Source organism: Gobius niger, assembly GCF_951799975.1.
Source record: "Gobius niger genome assembly, chromosome: 17".
Taxonomy (NCBI): domain Eukaryota; kingdom Metazoa; phylum Chordata; class Actinopteri; order Gobiiformes; family Gobiidae; genus Gobius; species Gobius niger.
The window spans coordinates 19,243,570-19,271,369 of record NC_136868.1 but is presented as its reverse complement, the minus strand read 5'-3'; the positions used below and the strand labels follow the sequence as shown (position 1 = coordinate 19,271,369).

General features: G+C 40.2%; 3 protein-coding genes across 10 annotated transcripts; 1 reads left to right on the top strand and 2 right to left on the bottom strand.

Annotated features, from left to right (window-relative positions):
• Window positions 1-4,664: 4,664 nt before the first annotated feature.
• mibp (muscle-specific beta 1 integrin binding protein) lies at window positions 4,665-8,373 on the bottom strand. Of its 2 annotated transcripts, none has more exons than XM_079574816.1 (8): window positions 8,229-8,373; window positions 7,323-7,413; window positions 6,833-6,881; window positions 6,263-6,437; window positions 5,536-5,607; window positions 5,121-5,227; window positions 4,948-5,033; window positions 4,665-4,859 (listed from the first exon to the last, which is right to left on the bottom strand). In XM_079574816.1, exons 1-7 carry the CDS (start codon window positions 8,252-8,254, stop codon window positions 4,948-4,950), a joined length of 606 nt encoding a protein of 201 aa, XP_079430942.1. In that variant the 5' UTR covers window positions 8,255-8,373; the 3' UTR covers window positions 4,665-4,859. The 2 variants fall into 2 exon arrangements, with proteins under 2 accessions (XP_079430942.1, XP_079430941.1); XM_079574815.1 differs by having other exon boundaries at window positions 4,667-4,862.
• A 1,929-nt stretch (window positions 8,374-10,302) lies between these two features.
• Window positions 10,303-17,294, bottom strand: atcaya (ATCAY kinesin light chain interacting caytaxin a). 2 transcript variants are annotated; one of them, XM_079575413.1, is made up of 13 exons: window positions 16,740-17,294; window positions 15,270-15,371; window positions 13,879-13,937; window positions 13,560-13,796; window positions 12,135-12,302; window positions 11,870-11,972; window positions 11,677-11,808; window positions 11,510-11,596; window positions 11,312-11,410; window positions 11,162-11,197; window positions 11,016-11,096; window positions 10,866-10,923; window positions 10,303-10,625 (listed from the first exon to the last, which is right to left on the bottom strand). In XM_079575413.1, the coding sequence occupies exons 2-12, from the start codon at window positions 15,344-15,346 to the stop codon at window positions 10,902-10,904; spliced, it is 1,101 nt and encodes a 366-aa protein (XP_079431539.1). In that variant the 5' UTR covers window positions 15,347-15,371; window positions 16,740-17,294; the 3' UTR covers window positions 10,303-10,625; window positions 10,866-10,901. The 2 variants fall into 2 exon arrangements, with proteins under 2 accessions (XP_079431539.1, XP_079431540.1); XM_079575414.1 differs by lacking the exons at window positions 15,270-15,371; window positions 16,740-17,294 and adding an exon at window positions 14,493-14,692.
• Window positions 17,295-17,786: 492 nt separating this feature from the next.
• On the top strand, window positions 17,787-26,912 carry zfr2 (zinc finger RNA binding protein 2). 6 transcript variants are annotated; one of them, XM_079575095.1, is made up of 19 exons: window positions 17,787-17,889; window positions 18,817-19,075; window positions 19,170-19,284; window positions 19,409-19,627; window positions 19,742-20,055; window positions 20,141-20,329; window positions 20,421-20,655; window positions 20,753-20,904; window positions 20,990-21,109; window positions 21,244-21,389; window positions 21,881-22,007; window positions 22,082-22,290; window positions 22,366-22,534; window positions 23,137-23,311; window positions 25,136-25,224; window positions 25,313-25,408; window positions 25,494-25,605; window positions 25,672-25,769; window positions 25,866-26,912. In XM_079575095.1, exons 1-19 carry the CDS (start codon window positions 17,840-17,842, stop codon window positions 26,031-26,033), a joined length of 3,042 nt encoding a protein of 1,013 aa, XP_079431221.1. In that variant the 5' UTR covers window positions 17,787-17,839; the 3' UTR covers window positions 26,034-26,912. The 6 variants fall into 6 exon arrangements, with proteins under 6 accessions (XP_079431221.1, XP_079431219.1, XP_079431218.1 ...); XM_079575093.1 differs by having other exon boundaries at window positions 18,817-19,060; window positions 25,494-25,769; XM_079575092.1 differs by having other exon boundaries at window positions 18,817-19,060; window positions 19,167-19,284; window positions 25,494-25,769.
• Window positions 26,913-27,800: the final 888 nt, after the last annotated feature.

Sequence of the window (27,800 nt, the reverse complement as noted above, 5' to 3'; positions counted from 1 at the left end):
ATGTCCTACCCCTCGGTAGTGCCCCACGCGATGTCCTAGCCCTCGGTAAAAGGCCGCGCGATGTCCTACCCCTCGGTAGTGCCCCGCGCGATTCCTACCCCTCACTAATGCTCCGCCCGAGGTCCTACCCCTCGCTGATGCCCCGCGCGATTCCTACCCCTCACTAATGCTCCGCCCGAGGTCCTACCCCTCGCTGATGCCCTCGCGCAATGTCCTACCCCTCGCTAATTTACCCCATGCCGTCCCATACTGGACTATCAAATCTCTACCAAACTGAGCTCAGTAAAAGCAAATTTTATGCCATTGATGTGAGAGAACCGCCCCCCTACTCCTGTAACCACCGTCCTGTCCTAAACCTCCCCCTACTCCTGTGACCACCGTCCTGTCCTAAACCTCCCCCCCCCCCTACTCCTGTGACCACCGTCCTGTCCTAATCCTCCCCCCGCCCTCAAGTCCTACAACCACTGACCTGTCCTAACACCGGCCCTGTCACACCAATGGCAGCAAATTTACCTCCCTGACGACTAATCAGCTTTTCGTAGGGTCCGCTCGCCGCAGAGGCCCCTCCCACCCCACCGTGCGGGACCCCGGGGTCAGAGGCTTCCAGACGCAGCTGCAGGTCCTCGCTCTGTGGCTGCTGTCGTTCGAGCAGCATCGTCCTTGCACCTGCATTAAGCTGTTTCCTCAGCTCAACGTTGTCTGGGCCCTGGTCTCCTGTAGGGGGCGCTCTCCTCCTGGGATGGCCGCCTGGTGCCTCAGTGCTCCGGCCTGCGGAGGAAACCAACGGGAGCTGAGATGTGTGTTTATCCCTGAGAAGAATATCTTCATATTTTAGAAGACACAGTTTTCATTTGACTTAATAGTAAAAGTTATAGTAAAGTTTTGAGTTTAAGTAATTTTGACCTATTTACATATTAATTTGTTGATGCTTTGGTCTTAGTGGCACCATTTCTACAACTGTCACTGAAGGATTGTTCAGAAATTGTTCTTGTTCTGGGGGAAAATCCCCAAATGTGAGCAAAGCGTGGTTATTGTGGCCTTCGCTCATGTTGGCGCTGTTCGCTGGCTCAAATGTTTGCTGGACGTTTTCTGCTCCTGAACCCTGTGTGTTCGTCGTCTGAGGGATTAATATTTCTGATGTTCTTTCAATTTCGATGATGAGATGCCTTTCATCCTCTTTTAACACGTTTAAGAGAAGCTCCTCACGTACTGCAGACTCTCGTGCGGCGCTTTCAAAGTCTTGTAACTGTGACTTTCACACCAACGTCTTTCATTCTCAAATTGCGCCTCTGACCACTGTCGTTCTCTGGCATGAAAGAACGACAGCCAGAGCCTGTCACGCTCCAGCCTCCATCTTTCTCTCTGAAGGAGACCTGATCTCTCCTCTCTCCACTGACGCTCTCTGTCATGGAGCTCCTGGATCTTTTGTTTGAGTTTGTCTTTTTCAGAAAACGCTTCAGCTCCTTCTGTAACACTGTCAGAAGTGTCTTGGGCGTTTTCCATTTTGCTAATGTCACAAATGTTTGTAAAAGTCGATCAAAACTGTGAGAAAGTGCTGAGCGTTTGCTAAGACGGCATCACAATGTGAACTAAACCAGCAGATTGGCTGAAATGACCTGGACTCACCATAGCAACAGACACAGCATTCCATAAGGAGCAGGAAGGAATGTGTCATGACACATTTTGGAATATGACCTGTTGCTAGGTTACAAGGTAGATTCCACTTTCCCAGGTCAAAGGTCATGGTACATTACACCAACGTGGCTAAAACTGAAAATTGCAAATGGTCTCAACATATAAAGCGCTTTTCCACCTACATTAGGCACTCAAAGCGCTTTACAGCAAGGATCATACTCTCATTCACACACCGATGTACGCAGACACTGGGGGCAATGTGTCTTGCCCAAGGACACAACGACAGTGTGCACTTTCAGGAGGTGGGATTCGAACCCCCGACCTTCCGATCATGAGACGACCTGCTATACCAGCTGCACCTCTGTCGCCCCTATGATAATGATTTCTCTCAAAAGGTGCTCCATCTCAAAGCGCTAAAACTCAATTAAAATGAACACTGCATGAGTGCATCTAGTAGTTGTGGTAGGCCGGGCTATAAATAACACATTTCTTGGGGGAGGACCCCCAAACCCCCCTTCAGAGTGCCCTCCCACACTTTCAATAGGTTCTGATGGCCATGTGGGGTGTTGCCAAACCCCCTCTGATCCATATGCAGCTCCTGATGTGCTCAGTCATGTAGATCGTAGACTTGCTTTTGGCTTAGAATTTAGTACGATTACGAGACACTATCGCCATGAAAAAGCCCCCCAGCTCAGGACCGACCAATGTCTCACTCCAAAGTTTGGTGAAAAGTTGGCAGCCCTGCTAGTGATTCTTTCACTGTCAGTATGGTCTGCGTTTTGGCCCAGTTTTACAATAAATGCTCGTCAAACGTCTGTGCGTCACTGTTAAAATGAAATGATTATTCTGTTGTCATTCTCCGTGAACATAACGTGGAGACAACACATGTTCACATTGTCAGGGGAGGATGAGAGAGGGGGCACTAGTGCAGTAAAGGCAGAAAGATGAAATGTGTTTTAATATGTATTTTTTATACTAATTCATTGCATACATTCTTACTTCTTTTAAATACATCTGGTGTGCTTCAAAATGCCTAATAAAGTATGGGAATTAAATTGAGGGAGTAACTCTTGGTTTTATTTATTGGCACATGACAAAAAGTAATTACTTTAAATGTGTTAGCATATAAACTTGGATTATAAAATTCCACTACTTGGGTCAACCTGGATATGTAGCAAACGTGTTTCGATTGTGTGCTTTTTTATGCAGTATGTTTGAGATTAAGTAGGTCTAATCTTAACATATTTCAAAAGGAGCCTCAAGAAGGTGACTGTGAAGAAGAAATGGAGGAAAACTGGAAGAATATGGAGAGAAATTCGTAAAAACAGCCCCATTCATGACAAAACCGATGGTGGGCCCAGTGGAAGAAAGAGCTTGTCGGTGATGAGGTGGTGTAACGGTTTACTGTTTTGTTTTGTTTTTTTGCACGCTTGCTAATATACATTATTTGTATTTTGTTCTCTGATAAAAGCTGAATTTCAATAAGTGGCTGTAACTGAACTGCTGGCTTCATTTCTGGATGGCTTTGAGGAAGTTTTTCCCCGACTGCTAGAGCTTCACTAATGTTCTAGCAATTCCTGGAAGGTGTTTCTCCTTGTGCCATGTAAAAATGTAAGTATATTGGGAAGTTAAGTTATCCTTTATTAATCTCTGAAGAGTAATTTGTTCTCTGTTCTCTCTTTTAAAATAAAATAAGTGATTTACTTATCGGTAAATCACATTTAAAAAAATCTTAATTTACTTGAAATAAGACTTTTGTTTTTTTGTTCTTTTTTCTCACTTTCAGTGGGGAAAAAAAATCACAAATTAAGAGCAAATGTATTTATACAATATGAACAACATTTTTTACTTTTTAGAAATTATTGTTTGCAGTGTGGTTTTGGTGCAAATCTTGAATCACATGGTTCCTTGAAAAGTAATGGTTTGTTCAACATTTTAATGTTAGCAGCAGGTTGTATCTCACTGCATTGTGTTTGGTTTTGTCCACAGGTGATCCGGCAGCCTGACACTGTCACCCTGATAGTACTTTGTTTATCGTTTGCTCATGTGAGTACATGCCCTTCAGCATGTAGGCCATTGCTGTTGTAAAAACAGGGCCTCATCTGCACGTTCCACACAACCACCACTAAAGCACGTGGTTTATTTACAGTCACCTTAAGCTTTATCTGGAGGAAATAAAGGCTGGTCTCTTCCAAATATGGTCAAGGTGAGGAGGGCTTAAAGACATTATTTATGTGTGGATTTTTATGTGAAAGTGTGTGGCTCCAACAACAAAGCATAAGTCTCTTCTGAAAGTCATAAACATTAAGACATAAAAAAAAAAAATTCCAGGGATTTCCTCATTACTAACAATAGAAACTGGATTGTGGGCCATAAATTAAATACAGCAAACATTTGAACCCCCCGACCTGTGCCTTATTTAGAATGGTATGACAGGATGTTGTACTCCCTGATTATCAGAAAATTACAGTAGTCTATTTATACTCATGGAAACGTAGGTGTTAGCAGCACGTGATGGAAGCCTATTGCTAATAGCCCATGAGTGGCTCTCTGGTAAGCATAACTGTATGTGGGCTTCTCCAGGAGGTACTCAGGGTTATCTATTTTAGACCCTTTGTGTCATGATGTACTTGGTGTGAAAGGTTTGAGAAGCACTGGCCTAAATCTCAAGTTCATCTGTGACCTATAATCTACGCATCTTCCTGCAAACACAGAACAAAATGTAGATCTACATTTTTGTTCCTATAAGCTATGAAATTGTGTACTGTGTAAATACGTAAATTTGCTACAATAAATTATGAGTAATCTGAAAAAAGTTGTTCATGACCTTTAAATCATTTATATCTCAGTACTGTAAATTGCACAGAGGTACTAATAAAGAAACCTTGATATAGATATTTATTACGACAATTGTAATGTATCAAATATCTCATAAAAAGATAAAAATGCTGAGTGATACGTTTAATTGAATAATGAGTCAAACTCATTTAAGTAGTTAATGCATTTATTAATGCGTATTAAAATCAGAAGTCAAGCACAGAAATCAACATTGTAATGATCATAACCCATTTTCAGCATCTATAAATAAGCTAAGAAAGACAATGAGAAACATAACTTCCTTCAATTTACAAAATATAGTTAATAATAAAAAATAATAATAAAAAAAGTATCCCTGGAACTATTTACATTCTGTACATAGATGGAGTCTCATGGCCATCCCTCTTCTGCTGCTGCAATAAGAAAGAAAAGATATTAGGCGCAACATTTAATTATACTTATTTATGGGAGCATATTAATTAAAAGACCAGCTACCTATAAACAGTTGAGGAGGTTGTTCTGAATGTCTTCATACACCTGGTTGTAGATCTCTTCTTTTGTTTTCAAACCATCCAAATACTCTGCGAAATACATGATTGTCAAGCTCAGACAACAGTTCTGTATGTGTTATGATAACTCAAATCTAACCAAGAAAAACACAGACTTACTGATCTCTAAGCCGCAGTTCTCCATCTCTTTCCTGTACTTCAGATACATGGGCCACACATGACCATCAAACAGGCCAGGAGGGTCTGGGACAGTGTACTGCCTGGTACTGAAAGTAACAAAATAAGATCACAAAACGTTGTAATACATGCAGTTCTACACACAGTGGTTCTTAACTGGTGGCTCAAAAGTGGGCCACGAGCTTTGCCTTAAGTAACTAAGAAGTAATTGAGAAGTTGCTTTGACAGTTTTGAAGTCAGTCTTATGATCAAGGCTTGAATCCACAGAACAGTCAGGAAATATTTCGATAAACAGTATCATAATAATGAGAAATTATCTTTATTTGGGTCACAGCTGGTTGGGAGATGGGCCTTGAACCAGCTGAGCACCAAAGATGTAGCATTAATATCCAGTCACCTTCTTCTCCTCTTGCACTCCTCGTAGGGTATCGTGATGTAGTAGGACTTGCTGAAAACATCGAGCAGGGGCCTGAAAAAATGATAAGGTGGGACATGGAGTCACTGTAGCAAAAGGTACACACACGGCATGTCCCCCAAAACTACAAAGTACAGTATGTCACCTCTCTAACTGTTATCTTCACCCGAGCAGCCATGTTGTACACTCACGTGACCTCATCACTGACTGCAACTTTCTACAGAATGTCTTATCTATGATGGCAGAAGCCGTGCCTGACTATCTGCAGATATATGAGCCAATCATCAAGCTGGAAAATAACCACGTGGCTATGTATACAAGGCGCAGCTCCTATGTGTGTAGGCCAAAGAATTTTTGAGAATTTTTCATGTTTCGAGATTGTAAGATGCAATGGTGCCATATTCTATTCAATATCAGTGCCAGAGCTAACTATAATCATTAACGCAGATTTTTGCTGGAAACATATTCAAGTCTACTCGCCACTTTCTCACATCTTGGGCTTTAAAGTGGTTCCCCTCTCTTTTTTTTGCATCTCACTCAGCTCAAGAGTTGGGGATTTGTTTAGATCCCTATCCAGACATAACGCCAAAATAAGTAGAACTTTATAATAAATACAGTAATACTAATAATACTACACTAATAATACCACAATGTCAGTGAGGAGTAAAAGTTACTGTGAAGCCCAGATCAGTGCTCTGGCTGAACTTACGCAAAGTTATAGAGGAGAAATCCCTCCACAATCAGGATGTGCGTCTGGTCTTCTGGGTCGGTCACTTCTGACAGCGGTGCCAGTGGGATGCCGTGAGACCGGGCGAACTTTACAGGGTTCTCCATCCAGCCTTTCACCGTGTTAGTCATGGCCTCCATATCCAGGGCAGTGATCACTACAAGGCAAGAATGAGAGGGTATATATATGCGATATTAGCAAGTTTTCAATTCAAGCTTGTAAAAGATGCTACTGTGATGTAGGGCTCCACAATTTAGTAAAAAAAAAAAGTACTGAAAATTGATTTGCGACTTATGTTTTATAGTCATTATTTCATTCACAGTGCACCCCTGAAACACATCCAGGAGCATTGACATTTGAGATAATACTAGAATATAAACTGCTAATCGATTATGAATCATAAACAACAGAGGTTTTTATACTAACCCACAGATATTTTTGATATTGTTTAGAAGCGTTTGCACTGCTTTAAAAAAAAAAGTGTTTTGTATGTATTTTGTAGTTAGTGAAGTGTGAATAAAAGATTCACAACAGTTTCTCGTGAAGTCTTACCATCCCATTGTTTATAGCCATCGTCACCGACTTCTATCTGATCTGGTTTCTGAAATAACAGTGACCAATAAAACACATCCTCTCAGGATTCAGAACACTCACGGCTAGGCTCGCTCACATGCCAGGAAATGTACATGCACACAGCAACAGGCAAGGCAAATGTACAGCCATAATGAAGGATAACAAATAAAAATAAACACTCATGCCAGAAACATACTGCTTCAAATTATAGTTATGTAAATAAAGGGCAAAAATGGTGTTAGCATTCAGGGCCAGTTGAGAAAGTTTAAGATGGAAAGCGCAGTGAATAAAGTAAAAAGGGAAAAAGAGCATGCCATGCGCACACAATAGACTTGGGGGGGTTGGGAAGTTAAGCATGCGACTCCTACAACAATAACTAGTGAGGAGAAAAGCTGTGTTCTTTGAAACCTTAGGAGGAAACGCCACATCTAACCTAAAACAGATAAAGTTTACCCTCTCAAACACTCACCTTGTAGAAGTCGTCCTGATGCACAACACAGCAGTTGGGCAAAGTCTTGACAAGTTTATTTGTCAAAGTGGTTTTACCACCATTAGTCACGCTGTAATAAGAAAAAAAATCATATTTAATTCAAATGACTGGGTAAACGATTCTTCATTTAACACAAAGGCGAACACATTACTTAAAGGAGGTCTGCCTGCAAGTTGTGAAATGTGCCGATAAACCTGCTGTAAAGGATTTGGATGCTACAAATATATTAGAAAAGTTACTAATGAGTTTGGACACAACTAACATTTGAATTTAGTGGCTTCCCCTTTCATTGTTTGCAATAAAAAAATCAGGTACTGGGTCTTTAAGCTGAAATGTGTTGAGAATGGTGATTGTGTCCATGTGAAAACCAATCTAAACCTATAAAACATGAACTCAACAAAATAACCTAGCGTCCAACCATAGCCTTAGTCATAATCTACAGAAAGAAAAGGCTTATACAGATTAGTAATCACTGACAGCACGAGGACTATAATTCCCTCCACTTTTGAACAGGATCGCGAGGGATTTTCAAAAGTCCCGCTCGATTGATGTCAACACAAACAAACCAGCCACGCCGGACATGGATAAACTGCACATGATGGACCAGTTCTGGCGGGCAACAACCGTAGTAATATATATATTCTATTATTTTACAAGATTACAATACAAAATACGACAATAGCCTACAAAGTTATGTTACATTACGACACAGAAGGGTGAATGTAAAACAGTACAACAAAAAGGCACCTGTTAAATTGGTTAAATTGGGCAAATACATTATGTTCTTATCTGTAGTTCAGGCAGAATAAAGTGAAACAACTGCCACTTTTAGTATTATTACCTTCATTAAAAGCATAAACCGGTGTTGCAGTGGCAAAAACTCACCCGCCAATTCCTATAATGTATTTCATCTTTCTTCAGTCTTCTCTCTTTGTCGGCGCAAACAGATGAGTTGTTCAGTAAAAATCCAACAATCGAGTCGCTAAAAGTGTTTAAAGTTGTAACTACAGATGTTGTAACTGAGCGGGAGGCTGCCGGAGGCTCGTTTATGAGACACTGCCCCCCTCGCTACGTCACTCTCTACGCACAGGACCTCGTGCGCTACGTGCTCCTGCCCCTCGCGTACAATCGACCAATCAGGACTCACTTGGAGCAGGATGTATCCAATCAGACGTGTCGATATTTGCATATGAAATTAGCAGCTGTTTCTGTCGCTCAAACAGCGCTGTACTGTTCCATTCATAACTATTCCCACCTGACGACCGTCACTGTGGAAAACCACTACAGCAGCACGCGCAAAGGCGTCTGTAGTTCTAGTCTGTACCGGTATGTGGACCCCCAGCGTTTAGACCGAGTCAACCACCATATAGGCAGTGGTGGAAAGTAACTAAGTAAAATGTACAAGTAAAAAGTACAAATTATAGGTACTTTTACTTTACTAAAGTACATTTTATGACGAATACTTTTTACTTTTACTTAACTACATTTTAGAGCCTGTATCTGTACTTTCTACTCCACTACATTTTTAAATTGGGTTAAAAGTAAAAGCATTTTATTTTCAACGTGACATCTCTACAATGAACTGGTTTAGTCCCAGTTTAGACTTGGTTTAGTGGTTTAATCCTTTACACCTTGTTTAGATCTGGTTTAAATATGGTTTAGACCTGGTTTAGACCTGGTTTAGTTCAAATGATTTTTTAAATCCTGCACATTAAACTCTTAAATACTTTTACTTTTTACGTATAAAGTACATTGTACAATACATACTTTCACACTTTTACTTAGTAAAAATGTTATCAGATAGTTTTACTTTTACATTTTTGGTCCTGTATCTGCACTTTTACTTAAGTAAGAACATTGAGTACTTCTTCCACCACTGCATAGGGCACTACTTGTATTGGCTTGATAGCTAAAATGTGAAAGGCCAAACCTTGATCAGATATCTCTACAGCTAAGTTCTATGTTAATCGTGTGAGTTAATATATTTCACTGGAGAATCACTTCTTTATTGACTACTAATATCTGGGCTTATTTTAACCTTTGTTTTTTGTCAGTGAAGCTCAGTGTTTGTCTCATAATAATTCAGACACTGGAGGTGAAAGGTTACTGTCTGAGCATCACATGCTCTGATAGAGGCTGGTGAGGGCGTTCTGCCAACTGGGACAGCACAGGAAGCCCCGTGCCCATGATCAGGCAGAGGAAACTGCAGTCTGCAAGAACCAACCAAAATACCCAGTACATTTCATTCATACAACATCACTTAGCTTAATCTGCATATAGATACATAAAAACAGGCAAACATTTGATGCAATTGTTTATTATGTATAATTTTACACAAATATGATGTCCAGTCAAGGCAGATATAACATGGTACTACTTTGTGCTTTTAATATGAAAATCATTTAATGTCTGAGCCAAGTGTATTCAAAAAGGCTATGCTACAGCTAAAGTTAAGTTCAAACATTGCCTGAATGTTTTCTTTTTTTTGTTTCTACAAAAAAAGAGGGGTGGAAAAATAGCCATTATGGTTACTGTACAAAAATCTCACTAAACACAAAGAAAAACAAAAGGGCAAAAGTGCTTTTACTTGAGAGAAAAGAGTAATCTGTTAATGTTAGCGAACACATTGCTACATCACTCAGTCCTCATTACACATCCATGGAAGTGAATGTGCTCGTGTATAATTTCTAGAAAAATAAAAACATTTATAACCTTCTGCTACAAACCCAGAAATGGAAGACATAATGTTGTTTAAACATGGACACTATATTAGCCCTAATGGTCCAATATAAGCCATTATGCCTCTGACAAACCTTTATAGAGCTTGTAATATTGAACAGAATGCAACATTTATGTATTTGTTTATGTCACAGCACTTTAAATGATATGCTTGAGTTTTGAAAAATATGCTCTTATTCAAAAAAAGGCACGTAAAAATAGTATTATGAAGCACTGGCATAAAGAACAATGTTGACTTGATCTGAAAGGCGTTGACATGTAACAAACATGCAGGAAATCTATTGCATTGTATATTGAGCATATGCTGGTTATCATGAATACAGCGGAAATGCAAAATCCCTTAAATAGAAACATTGATTTGTAACTGCACCGGCATTGTCTTATAGCCTTACCATTCAAAGCATAGTAAATAACAACATGGAGCAGCAAATGTGAACTGTTTCTGCATAAAGAAAAGAACTGTGGCCCCATATAGATTTATGAAGGAAGACATTGCCAAGAACAAGAACTTAAGACTAAGCAAAGTCTTCATGCTTCTTGTTCCTGTAAAAAACACAAATATTTCCAGTTAGTTTGTCTTAGTTTGAAAACCAAACCAAAGAGAAAAAACAACGTTTTGCTAAAGAAGTGTTGTTAAAGTTGTCACTATTATAGTAAAATCAAATACTTTACGAAAGTCGAATACATGTTTCAAGAAGTGAAGAAATCAACTTCCTCACAACATTGTCAGAAACGTTCTATTCCGATCATGACTGTTTCGTATTGTATGTATCATGTATTTACCTTGGCCTTGCAGCTCTGTCTTTTCTAAGGATCAAATTAATCTGCCATTGAAATCGGCCTGTAAAACAGAGAAATACAATTTCAAAGTTAAAAAAGCAAAATACTGAAATTCTAAAAGCTGTGATGTTTGTATTGGGGAGTATTAAAAACCTCTCAGACTTCTTTGCTGAATCCTGAGAGGGAGACTGCTCTTTGTCCTGCTGCTGCTGCTGCTGCTGCTGTTGCTCCAACCTGCACATTCACATAAAGTAAGCACTTTGTTTCCATAGACAAGTAGATGGAAAATAAACATTTACCTTTCCCTCCGTGCTTTAATTTTCTCTTGATCATACCTATAACAAAGATTGTACAGTAAAATCACAAGATTTGTTGCTAAAGGTGTGTTTTTTGTTGGCTTCTTTTTCATGATGGTGAATATTTGCCACCTAGTGTTACGAGACACTTACTGCACTACAAGCTCCGGCACATGGATGTGCTCCATAGGAACAATCTCAGCTAATTCACCCAGACTGTGCACATACCGGATCTTATTCATAAACTTGACACTATAAAGCAAACAGAAGTTGTATTGAAGAAAATATTAATGTAATCTTGTTGAAATGTGGTTCATAAAGTTTAATAATTGTCTTTCTATAAAGTTTTACCTGATAAACGGCCTTGATATGGTCAGCACAGTCCTTATGAACCAAGTAGGATGAGCAATGACTAGAGATTTTAAGTTTTTCCTCAATCTGCCAGAACAACAAACAAAAATACTGTATTACACAGATAAATCCTTTTCACACACATGAGGTAGATGTGCTTTGCTCACCTCCGATCAATCATCTGGTAACATTTCTTCAGCCAGCTGATTCCAGGCATCTTTTTGCGAGGTGTGGCTCCATTCATGTAAATGATCAGGTAATCTTCCGCCACCAGCATCTCCAAGCTGCTCACCACATATCTAGAAAAAAATGTGCTCATTACTTTGAGTATTCAATTTTGATATAAAAAAGTCCACTTACAAGAACAGGTTTTCCATAATGTAGTGGTAATCAGAGCTGCTGCTGTCAGGCAGGTAACACGCAGAGAACACAATGATGGCATTAAGTCCTTCTCCATAATATCCTGAGAGAAGCACATTAAATACATTATATAAGGCATGTACATAACTGCATTGTTATATTATACGGCCGTTTTAACTTCCGATTTTGAGTATTAAGAAAATACTCGAAACATCATGATTGAATTATTATTTGTAAATGATTTGTTTCCAACATTGTACCTTACCCCCATGTGAGATGACTTTGAGATATGGCCGAATGATTTGCATATCGATGCGATGTTCCTGTTCTCCAATCACTACTGTCCTCCAAAGGCGATCATTAGCATTCCCATCCTCATCCTCGCCCAAACAGTTTCCAGGTGCTGCCTTAGCACTGGCCATTGGTGCATCATCTGAACATTAAAAGTAGCTTAATGCATGCCATTCATTTGTTTCATTATTCGAAGACAAGCAAGACATTATTTACAGAAAAAAATGTTTGTCTGTCAAAACATTCTAAAGTTCAATATTCAGATAGACAGGTCAGAATACTGAACAAGGATTGACCATTTACCTGTTAAACAGATTCATTCACTTTAATTTATTGTCACAAAATTTAAGGGCACAGGTAAAAGTGGTCACTAAAAAACTACAAGTAGCTAAAAAAAACTAAAACTAAAAACCGTTGTATGCTGCTGGTCAAATGGTCAAATATGGTTAAATATAACAGTTACTGTTACATTTAACCATCACATTAACCTGGTTTATGTTTAATACCTTTGTAATAACTGGGCCTATCCACATGAAACTAATGCACAATTAATCATGTGTCTGCACAAATGAACAAAATATTGTGGCACTTTTTTTCCAGAATCGGTTTTATTGCTATTATCAGTGAACAGGTGTAAAGCTGCCATCCAGCCATAATACAGTATTAATATAGCAGGTTTGTGAACCTAAGCTCTGCCTTCAACAGGATCATCAAATTGTATAATTATATTTATCTGTTTATTTGTTTGGGACGGTCAGTGCATATTAATGAACACACATACGTGTAAACATCCCCTCCTGGAACCGCCACCGTAACGTGGTGGAGGGGTTTGAGCACCCCAATGATCCTGGGGGCTCTGTTGTCGGGGGCTTCATGCCCCTGGTAGGGTCTCCCATGGCAACCAGGTCCAAGGTGACGGCTCAGACAAAGTGCGGTTCAGAAGCCCCATATGAGAGACCAACAGACCCGGTTAAAATCATGAGGCCGTCCTTCTGTGGACCCACCACCTGCAGGAGGAGCCATAAGGGGCTGGTGCAATGTGATTTGGGCAGCTCCAACAGATGCCCCCACGACCCGGAAACGGACAGGTGGAAGAAAATGGATGGATGGATACGTGTAAACATACAACACCGGATTGTACCAATGGGCTCACTTCCATTCATTGTATCACACTCACACTCTCAAATACACTGTTCCTCATCGTGGCCTATTCTATTGTACATGTTTTTAGTGGTAGTACCCGGAGAAAACCTCCACAGACACGGGAAGAACATGTAAACTCCACTCAAGCTACTTTTGGGCCAGGGAAGGAACCCAGGACCTTCTACCTGTGAAACATGAGCACTAACCACTACGCCACCGTGACGCCCAACTTTGGCCATCCTGCGTCATGACTGACCTTCCCACTCCAGGTCGTTGCCGTTGGTGATAAACTCAAGTGAGTCGGTCTCGTCTGGTGTGTCAATGTCATCGATGTTGATGTCCAGGTCGTCAGGCGTATCCAGGAAGTCGTCTGACAGAAGTGAGCCCTCACTGTGGTCTAGAGATAGATTCATCTCTGGAGCAATCAGAGTGCGGCGCTTCGGGTGAGGTCCTCTGACTTGGGACGGGCTCAAGTTCAAGGAGTTAGGTGGGGCTGCAAGTTAAGAAAAAGTACAAATCCAACACATTATAGTATTTAGTAAAAGTGTGTAATGCTCGTCTTTCAGGTTACTTACAGGTTCGATCATCAGAGAGCCCACAGGAGGGATCCATGTCTCCGTCCTCTGGGAGTGGTCTGTTGTGAAATACGAATCATGTTTTAAATTATTTTTATTAAAATGATAATATGCATGAATATCCCAAAACAGTGAGTATGATTTTTTTTCTTTTGTTGTACAGAATCAAATGAATGCCTCCCCTTCACCTCCCCAGCAAAGGGAAACATGGGGTGCTGGAGGTATGGCTGGCAGAATTGAACAGATTACAGTGTGAGAGCCGACATTTGAGCACAGTCACTGTCAAGGCACAAAAAGGCCTTAAGGAGAGCTGCCAGAGGGGGAGACCAGAAATTACTAAAAACAATGTTTTTTAAAAAGGCATAATAATTGTAGAGTTGGAAGTAATAACCACAGAGGAGCACTATTCATTCGTATTTGGCCAATCTCTACTGCACACAATGAGAGATGTATGCCCGTTAAAAGATAGACATCTTTCACTTTCTCTGTAGTGGATGATTCAGTGCAAATAGCCTCCATAGTCCACAGTATTTCTCTTGAACAAACGCAAGTCTATTATTATACTGCTCCATTCTCTGCCGATCCATTAGCTCGTGCATTATCTGTATCCTTACCTTCAGGGAATTCTGCTGCAGTTAGGCCCAATCCAGATTAGCTTCCTGACTCCACACGTTTCTATTTAAAGCCTTTACGCTGAGAAACTCAGACTACTGCAATGGCTTGTTATTAAGCAAAACCTGCTGCCACCATTTTCCTGGTGATGCTGTGTTGTTGACTAGTGCTGCTGCTGCGTCACATGACGTAGCCCGAGATCATTTGCGGAGAGAGAGATGCACCTGCTCCTCTATTTCCTCCCTCCCATAGTTCATCCAGGGGGAGGGGGGAGATAGTCAATATTACAGATTTAATATTTTCCACACCTCTCTGTGGTCCTGAAGCTGCTGTAAAGTACTATATGCTGACCTCTATACAATTACACATGTTCTGAAAAACTGTTTGTAGACATGTGTGTAGAGGTCTAAACAACAGAGTTAGAAGGTTTTATAAATACTAATTCTCATGGAGACAAAATGTTTTGCAAAATTGATGCTCCTCGGCTCACACTTGATCTTGATGACCACCTGCAGCATCTTCTCACTGAATATTTTGTTGTTTACAAAGGAGATCATAAATATATGTAGTCTTTGTGATTTGCATATCACAATAGTAAGTAAGTAAATAAGAACTGTTTTATTACATAATATGGAATTGGATTAGAACATTTTAAAGGTATTTCTGTATTGTTTTGAATGTCTTTAAGGAAGTCATCATAAGAATTTAGTGAAAACACAAAACAACAAAAGAGGGACCTTTAGAATTGAGAATATAGGTAACTAAATATTAATTCATACCTGGGGAAGTCTTCATCCTGCCACTCATCTCTCACTTCCATGTTTTCTATTCGCAGCGTTGCCTCTGTGGTGCCCATCCCTCACAGTACAGAAGCCAAACACCTACAGAAGAATAAGGAATTTAAAAAAAACATATTCCTATTATCTAAGACACCCAGACATTTTAGTCAGGAATAATAGTTTTCGATACAGCGATTATAATAGATGGATTTGGGTATAAAAAAAGAGAGAAAAAACAAGTGGGTTGGAACAACTGAGGGTCACATGGGCCCACAGGAGCACATGTGATAGGCATGTGACTGACTCCACTGCACCCTCAAAATCAACACTCAATGTACAATTTCAAACCCCAGCCATGAACTCTCTAAACCCTAATCTTAATCAGTTTCATTCACTTATTGATACACATGAAAAACAGAACGTGTACTTGTCAAAACTGGCATAGGCAAAACTATACCTTTCCTTCTTCAATTGCAGTGGGGGAAATAAGTATTTGGTCAGTTCCCCATAGGCTTTCTATAGGATTTTGGCCAAATATTTTTTTCCCCACTGTATCAGAAAGACATAAAACTATAGCAAACGGTACAAAATGTTTACAGAGTAAACAAAAGTAAGAAGTGACTTCTTTACAGAAAAATATTTAGGTACAAAAAATATAAAGAAAGTCTTTATAAAAACTAAAGAAAGTCTTTCTATGGGAAACACTGAATCCCCAATTAGCTCATTTTTCCAAAGCTTTTAATAACAGCTTGAGATGTTGAGTTGTTGTTAAGTTTTTGTAGTTCACTACCCGCTCTATGTGTTATAATTCTGTCTTTGGCACTTGTGTGGATGTGTGTGTATCTGTGGTCAACAAATAAAGCAGGTCAGGAGGTCTCTTTTTCTCCCCTCCATAAGTGACTTTAACTAAACAAAAATGTCAGAGAGCTACACAGTTTGAGGATACTTAACTATGGGACTCAAGTACACTCTGGACAGTACAGCCAAGATAATATTTCAACACAATGAAAGACAATTTATTTGGTTTCCTAAATAATTTAAATGCTGTTCATGTTCAGTGGGAATAATTTGGTGCATAAAGAGAAAATACATCAGCTTGACTCATCAAACTTATGAGATTACTTTGAAAGAGCTGGGGAGTTACTGGTGGCATCAGAGATGCAGGTTGGAGAACTATAAACCAGTCAATTTGAACTGACAATCGGTACAGCTAGGCAAGTAATCCTCAAACACAAAGAAACAGGAAAATACAAACAAACAATTGATTTGCTACTGTACATTATGATCACATATGTATATTATACATGAGAAATATAGATGTCAGTTAAAACCTATTTTTAATTTCAAGCATGCATTGGGGAAAACTGCCTCACACATTTTGTAGGTCAAATGAGGAACACCAAAAAGAATACCCTTGTTACAGAATTATCCACAGTTATTTAAAGGTAGTGAGACATTAGTAATACTCACATGTGCAAAGAATTGGTGGATGCTTATCTTCTCCTTTCCCTCCTCAGATAAATATTAGATAGGTGTCCTCTCCTCCAGCAGAAACCCATCGGGCAGGCGTTGAAATGTCCTCTCACTCTGTGTTCTTCTGATTCAAATGCACATGCCGGCACTCACAGACAGTCGTACAGTGTCTTCGATGTCAGCTTTGAGCCAGCTGCAGGTGTCTGACTCTGAGGACAGGGGCCACCTCTGTGTAGGATCCCCTCTCCCCTCCTCAGCCTCTGGACACCTTTGTTAGTCCAAAGGCTGAGCATGAAGGGGGACACGGCAGATTGACTCTATATAAACTGCAACCTCCAAAACACACTTCTGACCGTCCTTGTATCCTTGGCTCGTCTCTGTTTTCACATTCTACTGTATTCTTTTTTTTTTTTTTTTCCCTCACCTCCCCCCAAAATATATGCTCATTTACCTCAATGTAGGCAATGTAAAGAATAGGCTAGATGTTCTCTGTGTCTCTCAGCCCCCATAGATTATCCAGCTGTGTGATAATATGGTCACTGTTCCCTGGCAACAGCATCACTCCTCTCCTCCTCCTTTTCCCCCAGTGTTTCACAAGCCTTACCCCAACTCACACCGCCCACTCAACTAGTGCAGCGGGGCAGCCAGTGATGACAGGTCTTTTAATTCAACTGCTTACAAAAACAAAAAAGTTAGCAATATCTGATCAGGTTATTACTAGCTCTACAAGCACATGCATGAATTAGAAGGTCTTTAGATGTTTGTCTTTAGCGCAGCAAACTTCAGCGGCTCCTATATTTAAGGGAACCAAGATGAAGAACTACTTTCTAATCTTGCGGTTTACTTTAAATGTGGATAAAAAGTGACGCAAACATCCTATAATGGACATTTACCACACCTAGTCGTTGAGAGAAAAAATAAATCACTAATTGAAAAGCCAATAACCTACATACAGCTGAACATTTATATTTATACGCTTATCTTAATCATCATGAAGCTGAGCAAAAATCTAGCCCAGACTGCAGGGAGGAGATATCTCTCTTGCCGAGCCTGCACGTCTTTGCTGCACTGTAGCCGCTGCAGCTGGCGATACCAAGATGGCTGCAAGCAATTACTTCGGCTTTTCACATGGTGCCGGTCAGTACAGGTAAGTGTCTGTCAGTGAACCATTTCATCTAGAGATGTTGAGCTCAGCGCCATATCATAAAGTCAGTCTTCTTTTACAATATCGAAACGATGGGTGCTTGAACACAGCAAATAGTTAGCTTGCCGTTTTAAGCTAACACTGTCGGAGGTCGTAGTTAGGCCAAAGCTGGAGAAATGGACAATCTGTTTGTGAAAATTGAGTGCGATTCAGACACTGACATGATGTTGTCAATAACGATTCCTGTACTTATGTGGATATTTGCTTCTGTGTGTAGGACAGGTAACTTTCAAACTGCTGTATTCGCACTGTTCGCATAGCTAAAAAAAAGCTATATAATAACCCTCATATAGAGGTTATGCGTGTGATGTCACAACATAGCAACAGTTAGCGAATTGAGTGGAAAGTGCCATTAATTTCGCTGCTGTTGAAGGTTTTGTTTTTGTCCAGATGTAAATGTGGATAACCTCTTTTCTTTATTGCTGTAACTATCATCATAACAATGTCAGGAGGGTGACCACCGGGACCTCTGCACAGCAGTACAGCAATATCGTGTGTCCTAAGTAAATGACATGCTGTTATGTTGATCTCTAGTATCTAAATATGTCAAGCCGGACAGACTTGACATAAAACAATGTGACGGGACAACATTTGACACTAACAGCGAGGTCTCACTTTTACGAAAAGTGAGGTCTCACTTTTAGTGGTTTTTGAGGTGGTCACCCTGTCTCTCAGTCTTGTAGTTATTTGCTCATGCAAGCTTATTCAATGTGTTTATTGTGTTTATCGTGCTTTCGCTGCAAATATGCTGCATCAGTGCTAAACTCGTCATCTAATATGTTACACTCTGTGACTGATCAATGTCCTTTAGCATAAATATAACACAGTCATAAGTTATTGGTCATTTTGTGCTATCAATCTCCTTTTTAGCACTCAGCCTCCACCAGCATACTCCCACCCTTCAACAGCCAGTTACAGTGTCCAGCAGGCCCCTGCTGTCGCTCATCCTGTGACAGCTGCATCCTACTCAGCAGCGCCAGTGCAAGCAGCACGGCCTGTTGCGTCTGCACCTTATCCCACATATCAGAGCCACCAGGCCCCTCCTGATTTTACCTATAGGCAGCCAGATCCACCTGCGCCTCCACAGCCCACTACCACTCAGCAGACGTACCAGGTATTTTCTGACACGGTTAGTCACTCTTATTAAAAGATTTCATTCACAATTCTCATACATTCACTTCTGACACTATTTGCTAATGAGGATTTAACTTTTTTTGAAGCAGGACACTTACAGCTATGCTCGTCCTGCAGCTGTGACTACCTTTGATAATAAACAGTACTATCAGACGAGCAATGCCTCAGCCCAAAGGACAGCCACTGAAAATTACTACCAAACCTGTGAGTATTTTTTGTCAATTTTGAAATACCAACATCTAGAATTGTTCCACTTCCATTACATAGTAGTTATTGTATTACAGTCTTGTTTGCTCATTTGTCCCTTTTTAATGGGTTTTACCCTTAGTGGGAGTGAAAAGTGCGTACAATCCTGTACCTACCACTGTGTATAGCCAACCACCTCCTCCACAGAGGCAAATAACAGCTCTGAAACCAATTGCGCCAGCAAGTTCGGTGTCAACCAGCTACAACATCTATCCTGCAACCACCAGTGTCCAGCAACCCCCAACCCCAATATCATCGTACACGTCATTTAGCTCCACTGCTTCAGCCTCATCGTACTCAGGTGAGTTTAATGCTTGTCAAACTTTTGATTTGAAGATAATTTACATGACTATTGAAGAGCTATTATATTTTATCATTGTTGACGTCTAGTGGTTATTTTTTCATTCACTTCTAGGCATCAACTACACCAGTTATGATTCCTCTGGGTACACTTCCACATCAACTCCTTCCTATTTCCAGACTGCACAGCCTCCACCACAGCAGCCTCTACAGCCGCAACAACCCCAAGCGCCCATCCAAACTCCTCATAAGCAGCTCACAAGTTCATCTTGGAGCAATTCAGGAAGCAACATGGTGGCAGCTCCTGCAGCAAACAATTACAAGAAGCTGTCATTTCACCAAAGCAAGTTGCTAAAGCCTAAAGGTCCACCCAAGCAGCCCCAGCTGCATTACTGCGACATTTGCAAGATTAGCTGTGCAGGCCCTCAGGTACATGTTGTTATTTTAGATACGTAAATTGTCAATGTGAGTATTTATTGGATAAAAAAAAAGGTGTTATTATTATTTTAATCAGACATACAGAGAGCACTTAGACGGCCAAAAGCACAAAAAAAAAGAAGCTGCCCTCAAGTCTGCGGGACAAACAGGGGCCAGTACTGGGCCTAGAGGGGTCCAGACTCAGCTGCGCTGTGAGTTATGTGACGTTTCATGTACTGGAGTAGATGCTTATGCTGCGCACATTCGTGGAGCTAAACACCAAAAGGTAATTGTTAAATTATAATCCGTTTATTTGACCTTCATGAACACTGCATCTCTTAGCCTCTTCAGCATGATGTTTTCATTTGTTAAAACAGGTGGTTAAACTTCACACCAAGCTGGGAAAGCCAATACCGTCCACCGAGCCTGTACTAGTCAACACAAATCCTGTAGTTACAACAGCAACAGCCGGAAAGTCCTCACTGTTCAGCTCATCATCAGCCTCTGTCTCTACCACCTCTACTAATACAGGTGCTGCTAAACTAGCTGCTCTGAACACTGTGAAAACACCTATACCAGTAAAGAAATCAGCACCCTCAAAAGCAGTCATTGGTAAGAAACCATGCTTTCTTTTTTACCTTTACATATTGATTTACAATGTTTCCTTCAATTTCAAGATACAACTGTTTCTGTGTGTCTCACTCTGTAGCCACTAAGTCAATACCCCGTTCTCCTGCAGCGCCTGAAATGGTAGTGGCTCCTAAAATGGACGAGGCGATGCAGCAGTCAGTTCAAAGTGATGATGAGGACAGTGGTGGTCAGGGAGACATCCAGCCAGTGGGGCACAATTATGTTGAGGAAGTAAGTTATACCACTGAAATGTGATGCAAACCAAAATAAACACCTTACTACATTCACTGAGCATTACAATTTCACCTTATTTCAGGTTTGTAATGAAGATGGAAAAGTAATCAGGTTCCATTGCAAATTATGTGAATGCAGCTTTAACGACCCTAATGCTAAAGACATGCATCTAAAGGGACGAAGGCACAGGCTACAGTACAAGGTAGACTATGACCTTAATGTGAAACCTCTATGGCTGCTACTGTATACTTGAAAATTTGATCGCAAAACACAATGCTGTGAGTTGAGATAATGCTGACAAATTATGTATTTCTTCTATTTTCATACATCATCCAGAAAAAAGTCAATCCTGAGCTCCCAGTTGAGATAAAGCCTAGTAACCGTGCCAGAAAACTCCAGGAAAACAAGCTGAAAAAGCAAAAACAAAAGGCAGTGTTGAAGCGCCAGAGAGACGATGAACAGCGGTGGCACATGGAGATGAGGTGATATCTGTAGACAAGAACATGAATGTACTGTCTATACATTTATGTTAAGCTCATTTTGTGATATATAGTTTAATAGAGGGCTATCTACGAAATGATCTAATATAAATATATATTATAGATGTGTATATATATATCATATATAATATATCAGAAGCCATACCGCCTTTGCTCTGCCCGATCCCGTCAGATCTCGGAAGCTGAGCAGGGAAGGGCCTGGCTGGTACTTGGATGGTAGACCGTTTGGGAACACCAGGAAGCCTGAGTGAATGGAGTGAGTGGTGGTGGTCGAAGGTGCTGATGGCGCACACTGGTTGTCTCACTTTCATCAGTCTACCCCAGGGCAGGTTTGGCAACAACAGTAGCTTACCACCACCAAGTATGGAGTGGATGAATAATGACTACAGGGTATTGTTTGAGAAACCTGGTAATGCAGGCTTGTAAAGCGCAATTCGAGTGTAAGGCATTATTATTATTATTATATTCTACAGACGATATGAAGAGGACATGTACTGGAGGCGTATGGAGGAAGAGCAGATGTACTGGGGAGAGCAGAGACGGAGGATGGCTCCTCCGCCGTTAATGAGCCGGCCTGGCATGCCTGTGCCTCCTTTACTGGTGAGATTTGAAAGTGATGAATAAACATATACTTTGCAGTTTGTAGTTTATAAACAACATGAATGATTTTGTAGCAGACATGTGTTCGCCGACCAGACTCTCCTGATGACCGCCACATTATGGCCAAACACTCTACCATTTATCCAGTGGAGGAAGAGCTTCAGGCGGTTCAGAGGATCGTGTCCCACTCTGAGAGAGCCCTCAAACTGGTGTCTGACACTCTGCTGGAGAAGGACGCCCCAGCAGTACCTGCGACTGATGCTGAAGAGGGAGATGATAAAAGGTATGTTTGATTTGAGATTACTACGTTGTAAAGGGCTTCAGTTTGTGTGAGCTTAAATGTTGTTTGTCTTTGTAGCACTGAAAACTCAGGGCGCCTACTTAAAGGAGTAATGAGGGTTGGCATCCTCGCCAAGGGTCTGCTGCTTCGTGGAGACAGAAATGTGGAGCTCATTTTACTTACAGCAAAGAAACCTACAATTTCCTTACTGAAGAACATTGCTAAACAGCTGCCAAAGGAGTTGGCGGTAAGAACATAATGTGATTGTGTGAGTGAAAATAACAGAAGACAGACATAATACAGTTTTACAGCACCTGAACATATATAAAATGGTATTATTATACAATATGAATACATTCATCATTTTCTAATAATTTTGTGGTGGTCTGTATTCCTATTGTGTAATAGACAGTTTACTTGTGTTTCAGGTTACAAGTAATTTTATTACCATTAGTGATACTCACATTTTAACATTCAGCGTTCAGATTAACTTTGAATTGTGTTAAGCCTGTGAAAACAAAGGCTTGACTCCAAAAACAAAGCATGAGACCAAAGGGTTGAAATCTGTAATTTAACTATTCCTCCCTCATGTTCTAGCTATTATGAGTGTTTAATGAAAACATGCTTTCACTGATCTTTAGATTTACTGCCTGGTTATGACACCTGAGTCCTACAGAGTGAGACGAGGTCCTTCTGAAACTATATGTTAAAAAAATGCACAGAGTATATTGTCGTATGCACAGTTTATACAAAATGAATATTTGAATACTGCAAATTGATGACAGAAGTATGTCCCGACACCTCTTCTCCTCTGTAGAGAATAATCCCAAGTGTCCTTTTAACTGGCAGACATTTTCTGAAGATCAGTATGAGGTGCAGGCTCACCCTGAGGAGGCCAACATCATCATTTTTTCAAGGAAGGAGCCCAAAATGCAGGTGACCATTTGTCTCACCTCGCCGCTGATGAGGGAGGACCCTGCTGCTGAGAAGGACAAGCAGGCAGGCGGAAAAGCGGCCGAGAAAGGTTAGAGAAGCCAAAGCTTTCAGTACCATACAACAAAATGTTAGTGCACTTTATAAATTACGCTCCTCAAGAATATCTCCCCAGTTGTTTACACCGTTAGGCTCGAAGAGACAAACATACCAGAAATAGCAAGTCTAAGCCTGACAAACAGGAAAATGTTCTATTCCTGTCACACTTAAAGATAAAAATAAATAAATAAATCACATGTACTTTACTTTATTTTTTTCCCCAGTTTTGTATTTACACAAGGCCTGATTTCTTTGTTTTTTTGCACAACATGGGAATCAAAAGCCGGGCTCTCCGACCTTTCTGTGCCACTAGGGGGTGTGTTTCTCATGAACACGCGCTCACAAAAGCCTCTGGGAAATTATCACAGAAACTGACTGACAACTGAAGCTCAGATTACTGTTGACATAATGCCCAGGGATGAAATGCTTTGGAAAAGTACCTCATATCCCAAAGATCTATTGTTGATTTATTTGGCTTTTTGTGAAGGGATTTTGAGGGCCAGGGGAGACCTTTCCCCTCATCATCCCTGCGTCATATGAAGGCATTATCAGGGCTAAGGTGCAGGAGTGTCCTCTTATCGCCTCACAATGATAAAAATATCAAGCAAAAATATATTAGGCCCATTTATTAATCCTCCATTATGCCATTATTTGTTTTATTCATTATTAGAAGTGCAGTAGGTCATTGTGTCGCAAACACTCCTCCACCTGTTAAAAACTGTCAGCATTTGAATGTTTTTCCCATTTTGAAAACATGTCAGAAATGTTTTCTGTGGCCACTGTTTTTGTTTTATCTTTTGTTTGGGTTTGTTGATCAGTGCCCCACATTCTGTATCAGCAGACCTAGGCAAGGCTAATCGTAAGACCACAATTGTTTACATACCACTAAGAATATTAAAAACAGAAAGCCCATGTTTATTAAGCCTTTCCAGAGTAGGTAGCCCTTCTCTGCTCAAGCAGTTTGATACTGGTCCAACTCTAAAATGCTGGATAAATGTGGGTGTGTGATTCTAAGTGGTATGCCTTCAAAAAGTGGTTTTGTTTTAGTTGTGCATTTCCCATGTGAGAAAGCTAATGTCCTCTGTTGTTGCTGCAGTTGTAGTTAACATGGAACTCCTGAGACGAGCTTTTGTATTATCCCATCACTGTAGCAGAGAAACCTCCAAACACTCTTCAATCTTTCCTCAAAGATAATGTATACGACTGTGTTCACTCTTTACATAGACATTCAACAATGTTGTTAACATTTTAAAAGCTATATCAACTGTGTTTGTGGGCCTTCCTTGCAAACAGTCAGACTGAAGCATATTGTCCAAAATTAATATCACAACATCATGTTGTCAAGCAAAACAAGCTTATGTGAAGCACAGGAAATCCCAAGCACTTACTGAAGCAAAAGTAATATCTGGGTGCCAATCCCAGATAGGGGGATGTTTGTTGCAGAGTGATATGAAGAAGATTAGGTTTGAGAACTTTCAGCCCTGTACAGTTTGCACAGTAGCAATGATAAAAAAAAGTATTTTCCTCCAAGTAAATATATTGAAGTGTCTTCATAATGAGTGCATTGGATTTCCTTTCTATTGCCTTTTAATGATCTCTGTAATTGGGCTTTTTGCGTTATGTAACTAATTATTCTTTTTTTTAATGCCATTGTTTCCCTCAACACCATTAATAAGAAAATGTTTTTTGATTTTTTAAACAGTTAGAGCTTGTCTAAGTGTTGTATCAGATGTTTTTTAATCATGTCCGTGTTTGTACAAACATTGACTTGTCGTGGGTTAAGCATGTAGTATTGAGTCCATGTTATCTGCCTCAGGTGTGGATGAAAAGGACCCACCTGACTTGTTGAATAAGGATACATGTGTGAATTACTTGGCTGCTCTTCGTCATGCAAAATGGTTTCAGGTAAATTGTTTGACTAAAGTGACTACATTAAACTATAGTTTTGTCAAAGGTTAAAATACTTTTGTACACTCTTTAATATGTTTTAAAGGCTCGAGCCAATGGTTTACAGTCCTGTGTCATCATTATCCGAGTGTTAAGAGATTTATGCCAGCGTGTCCCGACCTGGGGAAAGATGCCTGGCTGGGTAATGTAGTGCTTGTCTAATGGAGGGTTAACATTGTACTGCTCCTTATTACGGGCCTAATTAAACGGATTATGTTATTGTCCAGGCGATGGAGCTGTTGGTTGAGAAGGTCATTAGCAGTGCTTCAGGACCTCTCAGTCCAGGAGAGGCCATGCGCAGAGTCCTGGAGTCCATCTCTACTGGCATCCTGCTGCCAGGTCAGAAGCATACACAAGCATGTGATATGGAGCTTTTTCACTCACCTCATGTCACATTGTTTTTAGGGGGACCAGGGTTACTAGATCCTTGTGAAAAAGATCAAACAGATGCATTAAAAAGTGTGACGCCTCAAGCTAGAGAAGATATTACTGCAAGTGCACAGGTAAAGTGACCCATGAAGGGAATTGATTCTAGATTTTTATTATATGCATGTAATGTTTTTTTTTGTTTTTTATTTGGATAACTTTTGTCTCTCCAGCATGCCCTGCGACTACTTGCTTTCCGTCAGATACACAAAGTATTGGGGATGGAGTCACTACCTGCATCAAAGGCCAGTGCTCGCAATCGTAAACGCCGAAGAGACAACAGTGACACCGGCGAAGGAGAGGGTGAGGGCAAAAAAGACAAGAAAGAAGAAACTGCTTAACCTCTGCACAGAATGAATACATCCAAGTGGAAGTGCTGACTCACAGGTGTAATCTGCTGACAGAACTCTGCAGATTATGCCTGTGTTATTGATTTAGGAGATGTGTGTGAGCACCTTAGGTTTATAAAATATGACATGTGAAGAAACCGTATATAATCAAAACACCATCTGCATCCACAACAATGGTTTTACACATAAGAACTTCACAAAGTTAACACACTTGAGAAAGTCGAATTTCGAATGGTGGCATATCTACATTGATAGTTGCACATTTACAGGTCAGTTTTATCAATTAAATAAGAGACTGAGGCCAGTGTATTGTGTGCCTCTTAGAACACAATAATGACCTCAGATTAATGTATAATCTATAAGCACTCTTTTTAGTTGATTGCTAGATTAATGAATAACTTATTCCAACACAAACATTTGCTTGTTTTTTCCAACAATCAATACCCATCAGGCATGAGTTTGTACTGGAAACTCCAAGATTCTGTGATAGAAATGTTGCAGGAGCCTTCTTAGCATGCTGAAGACATTTAGCACTTAAACTGCATTGTTCCTGAATGCCCTGTTTTTACTATTCAAAATGTGCACCAATCTACCAAACTTTGTGATAGTATCTTAGACTGAATATCGACTGAAGTGGTTACAAGATTGTTTCTTTTTCGTGTCTGTGTATAGTGTATTTAAAAGCAGATCTGGATTGTTAATGAAAATGAGTAGTGGTATAATGGAGACAACCGATATTTTAAGTTAGATTTAATATAAAATTGTGTATTTTTATTTCATCAAAGCATTTGAAGGTTATTTTTGCAGGCTATACATGTACTCAAGTAGACTTACTGCTGATATGAGTTGTCTTTGTAGTGTTGCCTAAAAGTGAGGAGTAAATAAAAACGTTTAACCTCTGATGCAAGTTTTATTTTTTCTTCCCTTAAAGTGATAGTCTGTAAGTTTGCAAAGTGAGGAGACATAAAGGGAAATCTGAAAGTAAACAATGAAATTCCTCCCCACTTTAACCAGAAAGACACTCCTAGTTTGCTAAACGAAGGCGTAACAGAATTTTCAAGTAAACATAATCATAACATCATAATCAAGCACCCCTCCGCCTCTTTCCTGACCTGACAGGCCGGTTCACAGGAAACGCTCGTCTCATTGGTCAAAGTGGTATCCCGGAGATTCTGATTAGTAGTTTGTGGAGATTTCTAAAATGGAGTTGCCATTTTTGTCTCCAATATCTGTGACCGGGTTTTGCCCTGATCATTATTAGAGCGGGACAGCAAATGGCCTTTTTGGCTGAAATTAGATGGCCTATGTGACTAGTAAGAATCAGGATAATTGTCTTCAGTCTCGTGCAGAAATGGAGAGAATCGGTCTTCATTTACTCCCGCAGTAGCAAATTCAAATTTTAATTTTTAACTTCAATATGCAAGAATTTAATAAACACCTTTCAAATCCTGTGGACACTGTGGAGAAGGAGGTGGACAAGAAGAGGGTCTTGTTGTCGTTTGCTGCTCAAAGTTTTGTGATCTTTCAAACTCCCCCACACTTTTTGTCACTACTGCCAATGCACGTGTGGAAGAGATAAACCTTAGTGCCAACACCATTCAGTTACTCAGCTCCACTTTTGTTCACTGACACAACTGAAAATAGCCTAATTAAACCAAACTCCAATGAACAAAAAGAGCTAAAATATAAAATTATGTTTTAACACATACAACCAATGGAAATATGTTAAATCAATGTTTACTGAAATTTTGATGAAAG